The sequence below is a fragment of the Pundamilia nyererei genome, unplaced genomic scaffold (genome assembly GCF_000239375.1).
Source record: "Pundamilia nyererei isolate P.nyererei 1_Seehausen unplaced genomic scaffold, PunNye1.0 scaffold00088, whole genome shotgun sequence".
NCBI classification, from domain to species: Eukaryota; Metazoa; Chordata; class Actinopteri; order Cichliformes; family Cichlidae; genus Pundamilia; species Pundamilia nyererei.
The window spans coordinates 1,508,385-1,526,570 of NW_005187489.1; the positions used below are offsets into that span (position 1 = coordinate 1,508,385).

General features: G+C 42.1%; 1 protein-coding gene across 1 annotated transcript; it reads right to left on the bottom strand.

The window, feature by feature from the left end:
• Positions 1–6,381: 6,381 nt before the first annotated feature.
• foxa2 (forkhead box A2) lies at positions 6,382–8,657 on the bottom strand. The gene is made up of 2 exons (XM_005738980.2): positions 8,384–8,657; positions 6,382–7,716 (listed from the first exon to the last, which is right to left on the bottom strand). Exons 1-2 carry the CDS (start codon positions 8,453–8,455, stop codon positions 6,547–6,549), a joined length of 1,242 nt encoding a protein of 413 aa, XP_005739037.1. The 5' UTR covers positions 8,456–8,657; the 3' UTR covers positions 6,382–6,546.
• Between the last annotated feature and the right edge of the window lie 9,529 nt (positions 8,658–18,186).

Here is an 18,186-nt window from a genome sequence, read left to right on the forward strand (position 1 = left end):
GGCTTTGCCAACAAGGTTTGAGCTAAAAGATCTGCTGGGAAATGTCTGAGGAATTACCAACAAGGGCTAAAAGCACGACTGTGTGCATGTACACAAATACATCAGCAGTCAGCCTGACTGATATCTAACTTCACATTGTAAGCATCTCTAATCTCCAACCAATATGATTTTTTTCTGCCTGGATGATCACACTTCTATTATCTTATGTGGAGGGTTGCTGTTTCTTTTTTCTGTTTCTCTTTGAAAACCTAATCTTCCCCTCCGCTGCTGGGCTGAGCCTCACGTCAGCGCTCAAGAGAAACAAAAGCTTTGATGGTCATCTCAATTTTATCTCGATTCCACCGACATAAGACGGAAAGCTCCTCTTCAGAAATTCACATCACCTTCCACACTCTTGATATTTAGCGGTTCCCATACGAGAACTTGATTGGTTTGGTGAGGTGCGGACTGCTTCTCTTCCATTTTCATGATGACAGACCTGTGCTGCGATACTATTTAAGGATAAACACTGACCATCCATCCACTTCCAGCCTTATAAAAGCAGGAGGGTAGTGAGAGGCACCCCGTTCTGGACTGAATAGATTGCCTTTAGGTCACTGCATGTCCCACCAGCTGCTGCCTCACAGTGCTCAATGGGCATTGTTGACGGACCCCTCTCTCTCTCTCTCCTTCTCTCTGAGAACATGATGGAGTCCTGCGCTGGAATGTCACACAGTCTTGTCAGGAAAGTGCGGACACATCACAGTTAGCGTCCGCATTCTCAGCCTCCATCCCTTCCTCTCTCTTTCTGCCTCTCGCTCGCTCTCACACACCCAGCTCTTCATCATCTTCGTAACAAATCTGCGTTCATCTAGAGTCACCAAATAATATCTGCGTCTGTAACTCTGAGACTTTGCAAAAAATTAAGATGAAACATGTCAGCATTACAAATGACAATAAAGTGATTTGTAAATATAGAATAAATCTGCTTTGCCTTATCAAATAATCTGTATACGTAAAGATTTTTTTAAAAAGGGACAGAGCAAAATTAAAGCCAAATTTTAGTCAGAAATGATAAAAGTTGAGGTTTCACTTACATGCACATCTTGTAAATTCCTCATGATATTATTATATTCCAGGTCAGGAGGAGAAAAACAGGCTTTTCTATAAAATAGTTTCTGCCTGCTGTCTCATGCAGTTTGTACAAATTATCCACAACCCCCCAAATTACATAAAGAAACATTTTAAAAAAGCCAATTTTTTTTTGCTGATATGTATTTTTTAAAAATAAGGAACATTTGCAATTATTGAAACTCCATTTACTTTAACTGCACTGTTTTAATAGGAAAATTATTTATAAAAGCCAAATAGTTAATTCCTTGCTTGAAGGTCTGCCTGAGATTCATTTTATGATTTTACTTTTTGATATTTCAAGTTTGTCTTATTAAAAACAAATATGCCACAGGAAAGAACGAAGCTCAAAAGTCATTTTAGAAAGCCAAACGCACAATAAAACAATGTTTTCAACAGCTGCAACGCAAACTTATGTGGAATTAAAATGTAATTTATTAATAAATCATTTGTCCCTGCAGTAATCCTGTTTTCATTTCTACCTTTTTGTGCTAGAAATCCGTAATATGTTTGCAGAAGTGCGTATTTATGTGCAAATATCCTTTTAAATACAAACGTGTGGGCAGCCTATGAAACGGCAACAGAAGGAATGCATTTTCAATTGCAAATTAGCTGGTTAACTGATAGATGTGATTTCGATACATTTTAATATTTCAAATTTCGGAGACTCTAAATGTATATTTTGGTTATGAGCTCATTTTAAATTCCTGTTAAATCAAATGTTTAACAACGATAGAAAATAGCAGACGTTCAGAAATGACAATAACGCAAACCGAACCGCAGTGCCGCCTCTGGAAAAAATAAGCCGTAAAATGTTTATTAATTTATCAACATAACAGAATTTATTTTCTACAATTTATTTATTTATTCTTTTATTTAAAGTTGAATTAATATTTAAATCTTCTGAATTTATTTGCGCAAATTTGTCGAAATCACATAATAAAAAGTTATGATTACAAGTATTAATTTTCTGTAAATAGGCGCTGAGAAAACTGAAGACACGTACAGTGGCTGGCCGGACGGGACGGGACGGGGCAGCGACGCTCACACCGGGATGGGCCGCCTGCTGGGAAACCATGGGTGGCTTTAAGTTTTGACTTTGTGGTCTCTTTAATATACTGAGGGACGGCAGTTTGCCTTGCTAAGATATGGGATTAGGAGTATTTCTGGTGAAAGAGGAGTTAAGTCGGGCTAGTGTGGACGGTCCCTCCCCTGAAAAAGGCTGAGACAGAATTACAGCTTGTTGGACCGGTGTCCCGCCGTCGTCATGGAGACGGATCTACTTGGGTGTTCCAGTCCGCGGGCTGCAGCGCATGGAGAGCCTATAGGTGCGCCAGACACCTTTCTGTGTATATAACACATCTGACTCTTGAAAGAACACTGCTCCAGATTTAATATAGCCTACAGACACAGGCTGATGAACTGGGCAAGAATCGAAGAGGCTGTATTAGAAGGCCGATTGGAGGATTGATCACAAAACTACCCACTCTCACACACACGCGCACACACTTCTTATTGTTCTTCCCTTCCGAGGCCAGTGTTCATACGATAATTCCAATAATTTGTTGATATTATTTCAATTCCTTTATGCGTAAACCGATGGTGTAAACGGAGTCCCATCAGGCTGATATAGCCTATTCAGTTGACGCCCATGGGTGGATGCGCATATGGCTTATAGGGTACTGAGTCATTCATCGAAGACAGAGGCCCAAACTCGCCTAGGCATTAAAATACGTCGCTGTAGGGAAAATGTCTCACTTTGGAGGTCTGGTATTAGACGCTATTTAAAGTGATAAAAAGAAAAGGAGGTAAATCGTCTATTGTTGCAGTAAATATATCCTCCCCCCCAAAAAAAAATGACTGAACTAAACAGCAGAAGACTTTATAGTACAATGATATTTGGTCTATTGTTTCCAGCTACGCTGATTTTTTTTAAAGCTATATGATTTCCCATCGACGACCTGCAGTGAGAGTCAGAATGCCTGCCAGAGATGAGTGCCTCTGAGAAAAAGGGGGTCCTGTTTTCAGGCCCTAATCAAGAAATATGCAAATACGCTCACAAAAAAAAGCAGAGAAATCAGGTTAGCGGGCTAAGAAAAAAAAAGGATCAACAGGCCGGGCCATCCTTTATTCAGTTGCTATAACAACAGATGTGCTCGTCTATGATGGCGCGGCCAGGAGCTCCAGAGGTATCCTCCCCGATGGAAAAACCTGAATAAAGTTAGGAGATGCATGAGCCCCGGCGCACTTTTGTGTGCCGGTACAGATTGAGGTTGGTTACCTTTGAACCGGCAAAGCTCCACAAGGCCATTCCCGGCTCAGTGCGCGCGAGAGGGGCTTGACTGGGGTTACCGCGCCTTCTGAGGGTCGGAGGAGAGCAGCGTTGGAATATAACTGTTATATATTGGCCGAGGAACAATTTGAAGGGCTCTCCATCTACTTCACATTTTAAAGAATCAGTATTTTGGATGCAGTGTCTTGAACATCATCGTCATTATTATTATTATTATTATTATTATTATTATTATTAGTATTATTATTAGTAGTATTATTATTATTACATGTTTGTGTTTAATAAAACGGTAAAGATTCTAGCTTTAAAATTAAGACTTCCGGTTTTTGAATCCAGGAAAAAAGGGGGGGGGGAATAAGATAAAGTACATATTATCCTAATTTTCTTAAAATATTTTATTAAACGCGTTTTATTTTCATATATTACTTTATTTTTTATTAAAACTGGTGCTGGAAAATAAAAATCGATTCAGTGTATTTACATACCGGTACCAAATAATAAAAGCAGTAGAGTCAGTGTTGCAGGAAAGCTCGCTTTCAGGACGTAAGAGCAGCCACACTGATACCAATCAGCCGCACACTGCAAAAAATATCTGCACTCAGTCTCACATGTCTCTGAACAAGGAAAGAGTTCCGCTGGTTTCGTGTGTTTCCTCCAGTTTAAACAGTCGCTTTTCTCTAATGTGCTACAAGTTACAATTGTGGACAGAGTTCATCTATTTGGATGATTTACTTTTGCGAAATAACCACCAATTGAGGCGAGAGAAATTATCTAATCAACTGAAAACTTTTAATTAAAAACAAAAATTAGGCAGTTGAAAGAGTAAAGCCGACCTAGTGTGTCCGTGGCAGTTTTTTGCAGTGCGCTAAGGTCTCTCCAACATGCAACTCAGAGACAGGGAAACTTGCAGCAATCACACAACCTGCACATCCTCTCAGCTTTGCACCACCCTGTCGTGAAATCAAATACGTCTCGTTTCGACTGAATTTAGGAAATCAGCCTCTGCCCCCTCCACCCCATGCACCCCCGGGAACGGCTGTCAAACCGTCTATCCCTCCAAGTAAAAGGAAAAAAACGATGTAAGAAGACAGATTTATAAAAATAAAAGCTTCATACCTGCGCAAAATAGCCGCTGCTTGTTGTTGGCAGGCCACACAGGAGCCCATTGTAGAAGCTCGCCTTCTGCCTTCTGCAAAGGGCTCCAGACATCACGGCATTTATTTGAGCTCAAACTCTGTCACTGTTGACTTTAGCACAAAGCAAAGATTTCACTGCCCCGCTAGTTAAAAAAAATGATTATTTTACAGAGATATCGATCAGTGTGCTATAAAAAATCAGCTTAGCATTATATGTCTAAAATGAATAGAACGAAATTTAATGTCTGTGTAAATTTACAGAGCTGCGGCGTCCTATTCAAAGTTTACACTTGTGCAATTTGGTTTGTGTGTGTACTCTTCCTATATGTGAGCATAGCCTACACTCTATTGTTTACTGGCTTTGTTTATTCGCAGATCACGCTGTTTAAAGTACGATCTGTAAAGAGGGCCTGGAGAATAAACGCACACTTTAGGCCCTACGTGTTCAGAAGTCGAAGGGGTGTCATTTGGTTATAAGAGGAGCAGAAATGCTCCCAAACTCCCTGGCCTTGGATTTGAGCTCAGGAGGGGACTTGGAGTCATTTGGATGACAACTAGCCTATCTTATCTAACAAGTGGGGAGGGTCCCACTACTTTAAAAATAGGCAGAAGACAATGGTCCCCCAGATTGTGGGGAGAAAAGTTAGAGCATCGCATTGAGCCGGCTCTGTTCCCAAATCAGGCCCCTTTTGCAACTATTCTGCTGCGCCACGGGAGGCTGTTTTATGTGACAATGACACTAATCTTATTCAGTGATCCAAACTTTGCACTGTGCGCGTGCGTGCGCGCGCGCCAGTGTATGTGTGTGTGAGAGAGAGTATGTGTGGGAATTTAATAGCTGGCATAATGCATGCATGTAGGCTGCATATAATCTCACCAACTGCATCTGAAGATTGCGAGATTAAATGGGTACGTGTGCATTTCTGCCTTTGGATCGACTGTGTGGGGTCAATTTTGCTAAAAAAAAAAAAAAAAAAAAAAGTAATTAATTAAAAAAAACAATTTTAATATATATATTTTTAAATTATCCTGCCGCTTTTTTTCTTTCAAACCTCCTTTTACCTCACTTTAGTTTAAAAATATTATATTATAGAATGTGGCGCACTGGCTACATCTCCTTTTTTCATATAAATATTTGAATTTGTGGTTGGGATTAATGAGCATATATGTGTGTTGTTTACATTTCCTGAATGACAAATTGGGAGCATTGTTCCCGGTTTTATCCAGCAAAGCTATTAATCCAAGCTGACTGTGAGCCTTACGTGGGTAAGAATAAATTCCAGAATTTGAATTAAATAAATAAATACATCGTGAGAAACGTATTTTATGATCCCAAAGATGGATGAATGGATTCGTTTTTGTTATGATAATATAAACCAAAATTGGACTAAATTAATGCCGCCTCAAATTGTATCTTTCTCCTGCAAATTCTCCGTTTGAAGTTCGTTTTTTGGATAAAATCTAATTTTTCCTATAATAATAATAGTAATAATAATAATAATAATAATAATAATAATAGTAGTAAGAATAATAATAATAGTAAGAATGATAGTAATAATAAATGGCCCAACACCTTGACATTCAGAAAACAAAACCAATAACACTTTAATATAGATTCTGTTCTTGTCACTACAAGAATACACATATACAAGCCATAAATAGGAATTACACAAATGATTGAACAAATCCAGCGAGGCATTTCGAGTCATTTACGAGTCCAGTTATGCGGACGCAGGCTATTTTACAGCAAGTTGTTGTTGGTTGTCTTTGGGTCCAGTCCTGAAACCAACTTCTGAGCAGATTTCCGTCACATTATCAGTGTTTTTAATCATTAATATCAGCATCCTCTCAAAATAATTAGGCTACTAACAAACTCGACAACTAAAACTGTGGGAAACGTCAAAAATATCTGAAATACATATTGTACACAAAGTCTATACTTTTTCTTTTACAAATGTACAAAGTGAATGGGAAGAAAGTCCACATTACATGAGGGAATAAAAGAGTTTATGAGGAGTTCATAATTGGTCTGGAATAGACACCTTGGTAGTAAGTTGTGTCAGGTATGGATGAAGAATCCAGACCGGCTTTCCCCGCCATGGAGCCCATGGAAAGAGGTCCCGCCATGGGGGAGCCATAGCCGGAGTAATGCATCACCTGCTCGTAAGTCTTTAAGTCCATTTTGTGATGCTGCTGCTCCGAGGACATGAGGTTATTTATGGAGAAAGGGTGGTTGAAGGAGTAGTGGTGCTCCGGCTTCAGGTGGGCTTCGTGCGCAAGAACCGAGTGATGCTGAGACATGAGGTGCTGCCCCTGCGTCACCGGGCTAGCAGCGGTGTGCTCCGGGCTCAGGGCCTGGCTCGTCTTCATGTCCGACAGGGACCTTTTGTGGTCGCTGGAGGAGGAGTTGGAGAGCGGGGACTCGTTGCCGTTGCAGCTCTCCGAGCTGCTGTTGGAGGAGCCGCCGTCCCCTGACTTGCGGCCCGGTTCCTTCATCTTCTTGTCGCACTTAAAGCGTTTCTGCCTCCTCAGGTAGCAGCCGTTCTCGAACATGTTCCCGGAGTCCGGGTGCAGAGTCCAAAACGAGCCTTTCCCCGGTTTATCCGGCGACCTGGGCACTTTGACGAAACAGTCATTGAAAGACAAAGAGTGGCGAATGGAGTTCTGCCAGCGCTGCTGGTTCTGTCGGTAAAACGGGAAGAGGTCCATTATCCACTGGTAGATCTCGGCTAGTGTCAGCATCTTACTCGGGGACTGCTGGATGGCCATGGTGATAAGAGAAATGTAGGAGTACGGGGGTTTGGCGTGCGTGTAGCTCCTGCGGTAGGTCTTAGGGTCTCTGGACCTGTTGATGTTAGACTGTCCGTATATCGGGCTCATGGCGTTCATGTTTGAGTACGACGTGAGGGCGTTCATAGACGCGGGCTGTGCGGTCATGGGACTCATGCTGGGGCTCAGGGCTGCGCTCATTGCCGTCATCCCTGCGCCCATGCCGTTCATGGCGCCGGTTCCAGGTGACATGCCGGTCATGGAGGGGCTCATGCCCGTGTTGACGTATGACATATTCATGGAGTTGGCCGTCATGTTGGCAGTGGTGCTCATGCCGGACATGCTCATGTAGGTATTCATAGAGTTCATTCCCAGGCCCGCGTTCATGTTGCCAACCGAGGTGTAACACTGTCAGTGAGGGAAAGAGGCATTCGTGAGTTTCATCTGGCATTGCAGCGAGGAATAAAGCGGCACATTGATTTCTAAACACGGCGAATCGTTATTATTTGAGCCTGATAAAAATCGCCTTATTCATCTCCATAAATAATACTTTATATTTTAAAGCTTCCCGGTTTCGTAAGTGTGAAGTGGCATTGTAGGCGTTTGCTCTCGCGCGAAGTATTTCCTAAAAATGAAAAACAGGGGTGTGTATATTTAACAATATATTTAACGCCAGTATTACAACAAAACAAATAAATAAATAAAATTGAGGTGACTATTCCTCTTAAAATGTGCAGCCTAGATGAAAATACTACTCGGTGTGCGTGTGTCCACTGAAAAATCTCCCCGAAATCAAACAGCAACCGTGTTTATTGGGTGGAAACCTGACCAACAATAACCCGATTTAGTAGAAACACGTAGAGACTTATGAAATTATAATCCGAGCGAAAAGTTTCTTCCCCTACATGTCAAGCAACTTTGTTAGGATAGTGCGCTGCGTGGAGATGGGGGAGGATTTGGAGGCGCCTCAAGTCAATATTTGATCACAAAGTTAATATTATCTCAGGGCTAATATTGAGTTGTATAAAATGGGATCGGCTTTAGACAGAAAAAAATATATATTTAAGGTACCCACCTCGGGCTCTCCGTAGTAGGTGCTCCAGTCGGTGTGTTCGTGTCCTTCCATTTTAACTGCTCCAAGCATCATGGAGGACTTTTACAAAGCGTCTCCCAGCAGAGGGAAAGCCGAAAGTCTCTCTAATAGCAGGTAACTGGGGACCACTGAGTGTATTTAGGTCGTCGGTCTGTCCCTTCGTCGAAGACTGGAGCATGTGTGTCTTATGGAGCCAGCCGTGAAATGCGTCTGTCAGTGACTGGAGTTCAAATGACGCTCCGTGCTGCTTGTTAACGCTGTGATATAGCTCTGTGCTCTAGGCAAGCCTCCAATCCCTACTTCTACGCCTTGGGCCCTATTTGAATAATCTCCTCGCACCTAGGCGTGAGACTCCTCGAGCATCCCCCCACCCCAATTGTACACCTGCGCTAACTGAAAAGAACAGTTTCATATGAAAAGCTTCATTATAAACTAATCTTATTGTATTTTGGTTGGGGCAGAAAAAAAGGGGGGGGGAACTATAAAAGGAATGTTTGGCGCTCTTCCTTGGTGCGCTTTTCATTACGCACATACTCCAAAGTGCTTATTCCACTTCAGCTGAGCTCAAATCATAATCCATTTTATTGCGTTGCATTCAAGGAATTTATTGCCTAAGCCTACATATAAATTTTGACTATTTTACACCGAGAACACCAAAGAACACGAAAACGTTTAGAAATGAAGTAAAATCTCGTTTCAGCAAAAATCTCTTCAGAGATTTAAGGCAGATTAAACCATTAACTGATACAGGATTAAATATTATTCTGCCATAGCTCTGTTGCTATATAAATCCAAGAACACGTGTTTATGGCTTACATAAATGATAAGACACAGTTTTAAACCTTTCTGATGTTCACCTGAAGAGGATTTCTCTTTCAGCTTTGCTTAGTCCACAGAAAAAGCAGCGAGATCCGTGTAAATGACCGCAGCATGTTTGATATAATTGGTCATTTTAAACAATATCAAAACTTCCTACAAGCTAAAGTTTACATTTTGTCAGTACTAAAGTCCTTACCTCTTTCCCAACTAATGTAGGTGATATTTGCACAAAGGCACAGTTTAACCTGATTTCTTAACCTGGGAGACCGAATTACTGTTTCTAAATGTTTTAATTAGTGTCGAATACGCCAGGCACAGCTTCAGAGCGCCCTCTCTCGGATGCCACCTCCGACTGGCTCTACTGTCTGTGGCACGTAAAGTCATCCTTTGAACTCAAACGCCCGTTAAAAAAGAAAGCTGCGTGTTTTTTCTTTAGGTTGACTCAAAAGAAGAGATGAAAAATAACCGAAATCAAGAAAAACACGGAAGTGATGACGTTACAGCCCACATTCTTTTATTTAAATAGGTCGTTTGAGAGTGCGCGTGGGTGTATAGGCAGACAGCTTTTTTGATTTTGCTTGTTGAGGGACCTTTAAAGCACGAAACTCCTGTTTTTCATCAGACGTGCAGGCCTGTGTGTTGAGGGCCTCTCATTTTCGCAACCCGTACAGTATTTGTATGACACAAACGTCAAGGTGAGGCTGCAGAGCGATGCCAGCCACGTGTCAGTAGTTGTACATCTATTTGACTGCATATTTACGCAAGAGCATAACTATCAGTATAGAGCCCCATTAGTAAAGGCGAGTAAACCTGTCGTGTTGACGAGGGACTAACACAGTCTGCTTAACTTGGAAATGAGATCATGAGAAAAAGCTCTGTGTGTTTGAGGATTTGGGATTGCACCGGCGGAGAGGTGGAAATGGAGAAAGCTGGAGATGGTCAAATCTGCGCTCTCCCGGCTCGACTGAGTTAACAACAATAAGTTTTGTGAAATGTTATTTTTGAAAGGGACAGTCGCTGTAAAATCACAAAACGCTTCAAACAAACAGCCATGTAATATTTGTATATAATAGAGCCTTTATAAAGTGTTGAGGGCGGAAGATTAGGCGAGTTGAATATTTTCGGTGTGAGCTCATTATGGAGTAACTGGATTTCAGAGAAGACATTTTTCATAGATGTTAAAATATAATTTTTAAAGAGTTTTACAAATATTCTGACGCATTTCTGTTGCATAAATGTGCTAAAAAATCTGATCGTGAATGCTTGCATGGCCAGCAGGTATGTTTGTGTGTGTTACGCAACGATGTGGTGACGCTGAATGTGAAAAATGTTGCATATTTTCTTTAAAAAAGTATGAAAACGGATTTAAAAAGGACCTGGATTGGTTCTGGTACCGCTAAATCCATTATATATGAGTCAAAAATATTATTTCATGAAGTGCTTATTATAAAATTACAGAAACAAAAAACCGTGAGCGTTTTAAAAGGGTCCTTGACCTGCGTAACATTATGTTCCTGAACGAGACATGAAGCTAAATCCATGGTTAATCATCAACTTTCCAGAGTCCTCTGACATGAGTGAAGGTCACATTTTGGAAAAACAAAAAACTCGTGCAGGGCTTTATGCAGATGTATTTTCTATTCAGTGTATTTTGTTTTTCTTCATTATTCTTTGGTGTAGTGTTTGCATCCTCACCCCAGAACAATAACTGGCCTTTTCACAAAAGAAATGTTACCTCCTCTCCACAGCAGACACTACATATCACTCTGACTCTATCTCACACGCTGTACAACTGCAACATTTTTATTTATGACCCACTCTGACTGTGTCAGTGGAATGAGGTAGCCAAAGAAATCACACGGTAAATTTAATATATGGTGGCTGACTTCAGTTTTTAGAAACAGAACACACACAAAAAAAACAAGTAAAGAAAAAGTGTCAGCAAAGTAGTGACAAAATGTGGAGAATTTCAGAAATGTGAGCTCCGAAACAAAGTTTAAATGTTCCAGAGAATCAGAACAAGTTCCTCCCATGGTAGCTTTAATTTGAATTTTAAAAGCCAGAGTAGTTAATCACTGCCTCTTTATGGTTGGTACAGAAAAGATGATTGAATCACCAAAGACTGAAAATCTTGCGTTGCGTTACACTCGGCTTAAATTCAGAAGCTTAATTACACGTGCATGTATATACTTGTAAGCTGGTCTGTTAGTGAATAAAAAATATGCCAAGTATCCATTCTTCTAGCGTAATTATGTAAAACGGGACTAAAAAAAAGCCGCAATATAAAATGAAAATCTTTATCCAAAGATTTCAGAGTCTTTGTGTTGTTTCACACTCAAATTAAAGTAATACTGTAATGCATTTTGCTTATGATTGAGGTTCAGACCATGTAAACCTTTGGGTCAAATACAGGCAGTGTGTTCCCTTCAGTTTAACCTCTGGTTTATTCCATTGACACCAGCTTTAAATATGCACTTTAATAGTTCACTTCAACACACTGAGCAGGGAATCTAATGGCCTGACGGTCATTGCTGCAATATGTACAAACCGCTGCCGCGTTTCTTGGCAGTTTTTCTGTTCCCAGCTGAAGCTTTCACAATCCGGCGTGCACTGAAAATGAGGCCAGGACTGCATTGACTTGTACTCATGAGATTGAGTCAGAACACAGCTCAGTGTGTTGTTATAAAATTTATATATTTCCAGTGAAAATTTACTTGAGGCACCTGAAGCAGCAGTGTAGCCCTCTTTCTCCTCCAGTTAGATTTGCCACACTCTTGAATAATTAGCCTTTAAAATGATGGGTGTTACATTTCACACATTTGGGTGTTATTCATTTACTCGTTATGATAAGGGAATCCACTAAGTGGTGAAAATAGTAATGACTGAGTTGAAGAGGTGAAAGCAAAGCACACACGTGGCCCCAAAATGACACCAGGAAGTTTTCTTGGGTGCAGGGCAGGGGGATGGAAACGGATAGATCTCTGCTCGGTGAGAGGAAGGTGGAACATTCCTTCAAACACCCAGGAGCTGTTGGCAGTTATGTGCTAGCTTTAGGTTTCGGCTTTCAAAGTAAGGATTTCTTTCTCAACTGAAATTAAAAGCTCTGCTGAAGAATGCACCTTTTTGTGACTTTCTACCCTCCTGAGTACACCGAGCCACACAAAACGGCACAGGGCAAAGGGTTAAGCATGTGATTCATCAAAATAAAATTAATAACAAGAGAGTCTTCCTCTTGGAAAGTGCTGGAAAAAAAATGTTTGCGGCCAACTTGCCTGTGGTGACAGTAAACATTCCAGAGCCGGGCTGGAGTTTGGACCTGCCATTATCTGCCACAGCTGTGACAACGCCTGTTGGCTGCAGGTTTGTGGCTGGCCACACTGTGTTTACCTGGAAATGAATCTGAAAAGCGGCCGGACTGGGAAGGCACACAACCTAGCTAAATAAAAACTGAGAGTGGTCATTGCAACGAGATGCAGTGGGAGGCAGTCCAAAGTTATTGCACTGGCCCCAGTGGGTCAGGGCGCAAACACAGGCGTAAATGCAGCAAGGCTATCCTCAAACACGCACCTTTTGATATTGAGAGGAATGCAGTGAGGAATGCCATTCGATATGTTTTATGTTGACTGTATCCAAGGCATTGTAGATGCAATACTTTCCTCTTGTCATGTTAAAAAAAGAACCTATGTTTACCTCCGGCCTTCATCTGTCAAACAAGGTGACAGTTTATCTATTGGACCACAGGAGTAGAATGAGGAAAATGAAATCCTGAGAGATGGAAGGATCCAATGCACTGAAATAGAATTTTGAGTGTTAATGTTGCTGCAGTTTATTCTTTTGACAGGTCTGGAAATTAATTTGACCGAGAAAAAAAGCTGCTTTATTTGTAATTAATACATGATTTGCAAAAACCTTCTAGATTATATTTGGTTTTCAGGTTGTGAGAGCAGCAAAATAATACAAACTTACTGCTGTATTAAGTGTTTTTAGTTCTTATAGCCGCACACTTAGTGGGTCATATAAGACTGAGACACACGTGGGCTTAAATTATGTTGTTTAAATGAACCCAGTTTAATCTCAACTGAAAGAAGTACAGGCTGAACCCTGTAACACCAAGTATGTCTTTTCAGAGCTTTTCAGACTTCTACATCATCAGTGTGATATTTTTTTCCCCAACCAAAGTAAATTGATCAAATTATTTTAAGTAATAAACTGACAAACAAAAAGTGCCAGATGAACAAAAATATAATATAAATTAAAACTCATATATGCAAATAGATATTGAATTTGTCAGAAGGTTCAATAAAAACTTAATTTTCAAAATAAATTTGAATTTTTTGGCAATTATTTAATTGCTCAGGCTTTACAGGGTTGCTGGATATAAATACTTTTTTTGAGGGGGGGGGGGGATATATACCCACACTCTGATCAGATGCCACGACTCCTTGTGCTTTCTGAACTTTCTACAGAACGTGGATGGGTTGTGTATTAGAGCCAGAAGATTTAATATCACCAAATCAGCACATTGTTATTCATTAGTGGACCAACTGCAGAGTCAATACACATTTAATCACAGACTGAAGGCAATTAGAACAGGAGGAGAGCCACTGGTGCTATGTTAATTAAAGTGCCAGGCTCCCATGGGAAGCACTGTGTCTAAATATCACTACAATCAAGCCCGTGCAAGAGCTTGCTGTTCACACGCGGCCGCCATGCTGTCAGATCCCTGTCAGTGTGGACAAGAGGGCAAACCTGGCCTCGTGATTAAAAAGTTGCGTATCAGTAATGGTCTTTTTAATCCTAAGTGCCCTCAGCGTCACACAGGGGACAGACCTCTGGTATCGTCCTTTCCGTGACAGTTAAATGAATTCATCAACTATTTTAATCTCGCGTTGATTTGTGAATGATGTTCAAACCTGCAGCACTGCAGCTGTTGCTGGGAGACCTCTCGAGAAAACACATCTCTGAATCTGAGTGGTCCATTTCCTTTTTCCATCAATCACTCAGTCAGTCAGAGTGAGGTTCAGATCTGCTGCAGTCTTATCTGTATTCCAGGCTGATGGGGAAATTCAAGTTTGGGATTACCTCTGACTGCTGACCCGAACCCATCACAAGCAACCGGCCAGCCGAGCGCTTTCATTATCTTCACGCTCCAAGGCTCCGTACAACAAAATCTTTCTCTCGAGCAAGAAATCGTTACCAGCATATGTAAAACACTGACTGTGCACGCTTTGTTTTGCATACATGAGAAATTAAAAGCTGGCGTTGGGGGGCCGGGGGGTTATTTGTTAGAAGAGAGTCGATATCTTCAGCCTTCTTGCAGGCAGTTGTCTGCTTCCTGTATGGACTAAGGGCCCATCCATATGCAGATGGCTAATTTGTAGTGTTTACAGAGGAGCATAGAGGGGGCTGACAACTCATGAAGAGGGCTGAAAGAGCTGCCTTCGTGTCACCCCAGGAGCCTGGTGTTAAAGCCAGCTCTACCAGAGCAACAGCATAAGTGTCCAATCTGTGTTTGCTTACCCGTGGACACCGATGGCTGAGCCCTGGCCTGGGGCCAATAAATTTTGCCTTTTTTACAGGCTCTGACAGCTAACAGGCCATTGGGAACAGGGCCCCAATGACACAGCCACTCAACAGATTAGCACCTCATCAGCCTCCTGCAGCTTCGAACAAATATGGTGCCTGCCTCCTTAAGGACACAATAAGGCGGCCACATCTGAACAACCCCCCAACAAGAAAGCCCCTTCCCCTCTCCAGCCACAAAACTTCCCGGTCTGGCCACAGCTGCTTCGAGGAGGCCCTGCCCAGCCCCTGAGCACACCCCTACCCCAATTGCTATGATGTGAGTATTTCAGGTGAGCAAATATTGCCACTTGCCTGAGAGTTCAATGACCGTTCCTTTCAGGGGGGTTGCGTATTGCGCCTGCCTGCTTTGCAACAGGGGCAGCCTACATTTTGCCTCACACAACAACCAGATCTTAGGATGGGTCAGGGGAATTCTCCAGGCACAGCTGGAGTCAGCAAATCAAACATACCTACATAGCTCATCTGCATTTTCCCAGACGAGGAAACCATTCCCGGCTTTCATTTCCTCTCCACAGCTTTTACAACAAAAGGATGACTGGATGTCCTTACAAGCCACCACACACACGGCTTTCACCTCCTTTTTTTTCTCCAATATACAGTCTAAAGTGATGCCAAAGCATTTAATTAACGTATTATACAACCTTTCGGTAAATTTCAATTATTAGTCAAACGGTAAACATGCAGTTGATCTTGTGAAGCACTCCCCACCCGTATCTCCAATACACACCGGCCTCAAGGTAAAAAGCTCTCTGCGGAGGCATTCATTTACCACCTGGGTCTTAATGTGAAAAGAAGAGGGAAGAGTGCTTTTTGGGAGTGATGCCCTTTACAGAGGACACGGGAAGAAAACCGGAGCAGCGTGGCTAACGTGTGGGTTACAGCCTCTTCCAGGCAGAGTGCACTTGACTGATAATACGACAAAGAACATAATGCAGAAACAGGAAAAGATTTCACTTTAATCAGTTTAATATTAAACACCTATCTTGATCATTTCTTTGGCATTTGTGTTTTAGATTATTTATCACAGTCAACATTTACTTAAAGTTCATTATTTGCTGGCCATGGCTGAAAAACAGCTGTGTGAGGACGAAAGGCCACCAGCTGAATGCCACACCAACAAGTCCCTCAGATAAAGGCCAAGACCACAGCTAACGAGTACAGGACCAGCCTAGGTAAAGGCTACAGGCCTGTGGCTGCAGCCAGCTGTGTATTGGATCAGAAGATGATGCGTCAGTGCAGAGTGAAGACCACCTTGATCCCCGTTGGAAGTCAAACACAAGTGTGGGTAGTAGTGTCCTGGGAGGCCTTTTCTGCCATCACAGTGAAATAGAACTGGCCCAGAGAGCAAACAAGAGCCATCCCCATCTCTCCCCCCAAGCCCAGCCCAACCTCGTCCGGGTGATGGGTTTTTCTGTTGTTCTGTTTGTTTGCTTGTTTGGTCTGAAGCTCATGGATACCCAGCATGGAGCGGAGAGGAGAAGCGGAGGAACGGATGACACCGAGCAGAAGCGAGAAGAAGCGGCCGTGGATGGGGGTTGCGAGGGTGCGTGACACGCGGACCTCCCCTCGAGGTGACGAGAGACCTGCCGAGAAGCTACCAGGCAAAGCTGCTCAACAAATACACACAGACGCCAGGATCAAGGCAACAAAGACAGATCGCTGTCTCTGATCCTTCAGCAGATGTTATTTCTGTGAGGGATCTTGTAGCTCGGTCTTCATGTGTAAATTTTATATCAGCCTTTCAGATGTGTGTCATAGTCTCCAAAAGAAGCTTCTATTCAGCTGTGATGTGTGACTGATAACACTGTAGTTTTCAGTATATGCAAAGGCAAATTCTTAATGTTATAGACTGTAATACATTGATTATATATTTCTCTCATTTGTAAAGAAATAATAATCTGCTGGTTCCAGGATCATCTGTTTTCAGTAATAGCCACAACCAGCCTTCCTTTCAAATTTGAGTGGATAAACCAACAGAGAGTGACACCTCCTGGCAGCACAGAGAACAGTTTTCTCTTTGGATACAGACAAAGTAAAAATACTGACACTGCTTAAGACTATCTAACAGTCTTGTTCTTCCATTCTGATAACGTCTCATAACACCGCCCTGTATGATGAGCACTCTATACTCAGTAACGTCATCCACGTAACTTCTGTGTCCTGGAGAAAACCCATCAGAACTGTGCAACTGATGCTAAACTCATCTTACAGTTTCACAATAAATATGACAGCAAGTGTTTAAAGACACTTTATAGGCACGTCGCTCTTGAGTAAATGATTTGTTTCTGGTTTGATTTTTCCAACAAAAATTCAAAAGCACAGTGTAAAACTTTCAAAAAAATCCAGCTTCTGTAAAAAGTTTAATGTACTTTCCTTATTACACCTCTGTAAGCTACACACAGGGCCATGCATGGCTTCTACAAAATAATGAAGTTGAGCTCAGAAAAAGGAGTAACACGGTTAAATGTTAGGGTTGAATGTGTTTAGATAAGAGCAAAGGTTTGCTGGTGCTTCATGGGGCCACGACAGGTTAAAGGAACGCATGAATGACTGAAACCTTTACACCTCTGGGCAACCAGACGAGGGAGACATTGCCTGTTTTTTGCCTGATTCTTCTTACGCTGTATCCTCTAATTTAACGAAGACGAGCTACACTTTATTATGAGGTACGGTATGCGTTTTGAAAGAGAATAGATTTAAACAGTCCTCTTGTATTCGGGCCTGTTCAGCGTATCAGAGCCTCCGTGTCCCCCCCTCAGAGGTTAACGGGGTCATAAGGACTGCAAAGGAAGTGCACATCTTGAAAGCATTCATGCTAATAGATAGAGGTGAGCAGTATCATGTATCCTTAGAGAGAGAGGAAAAAAGAGCTGCAGCAGGGATAGTTGTGATTACTTCACAGTCTATATCCAGTGAAGGAAACTTCAAACACTTTTCTAAATTATTGACAGCTGTCTGTTCCCTGTAGCAGTTTATTGTGGGCCTACCTTACAATAGGCCCATCCATTACACTGGAGCTGATACTCGAAGGGATCTGTGATAGCTTTCATCCCGAGTGTTTTCAGAGTTTTCCACAACCCCCTTCCTCACTACCGCCCTCTTTAACTATGTCATTACTCTCTTGTGGCGAGTGGCTGGCTCAGTAAACTGCTCGGTGTGGTGCAACAATCACATCCAGCTGCTGTGAACGGGATCCGACATGTGAAAGCACGACGCACGCGCACATCTTGATGAATCACACAGAAAACTACGAGCCACTGCTGCCTCTGCGCACACATCCAAAGCCCGTCTTTATCTTTTATTGCACCTGGAGCCGTGATCTCCAGACAGCAGGTATATAACATAATACACCGCTAAAGAAAGCAGTGTGAACAGAGAGG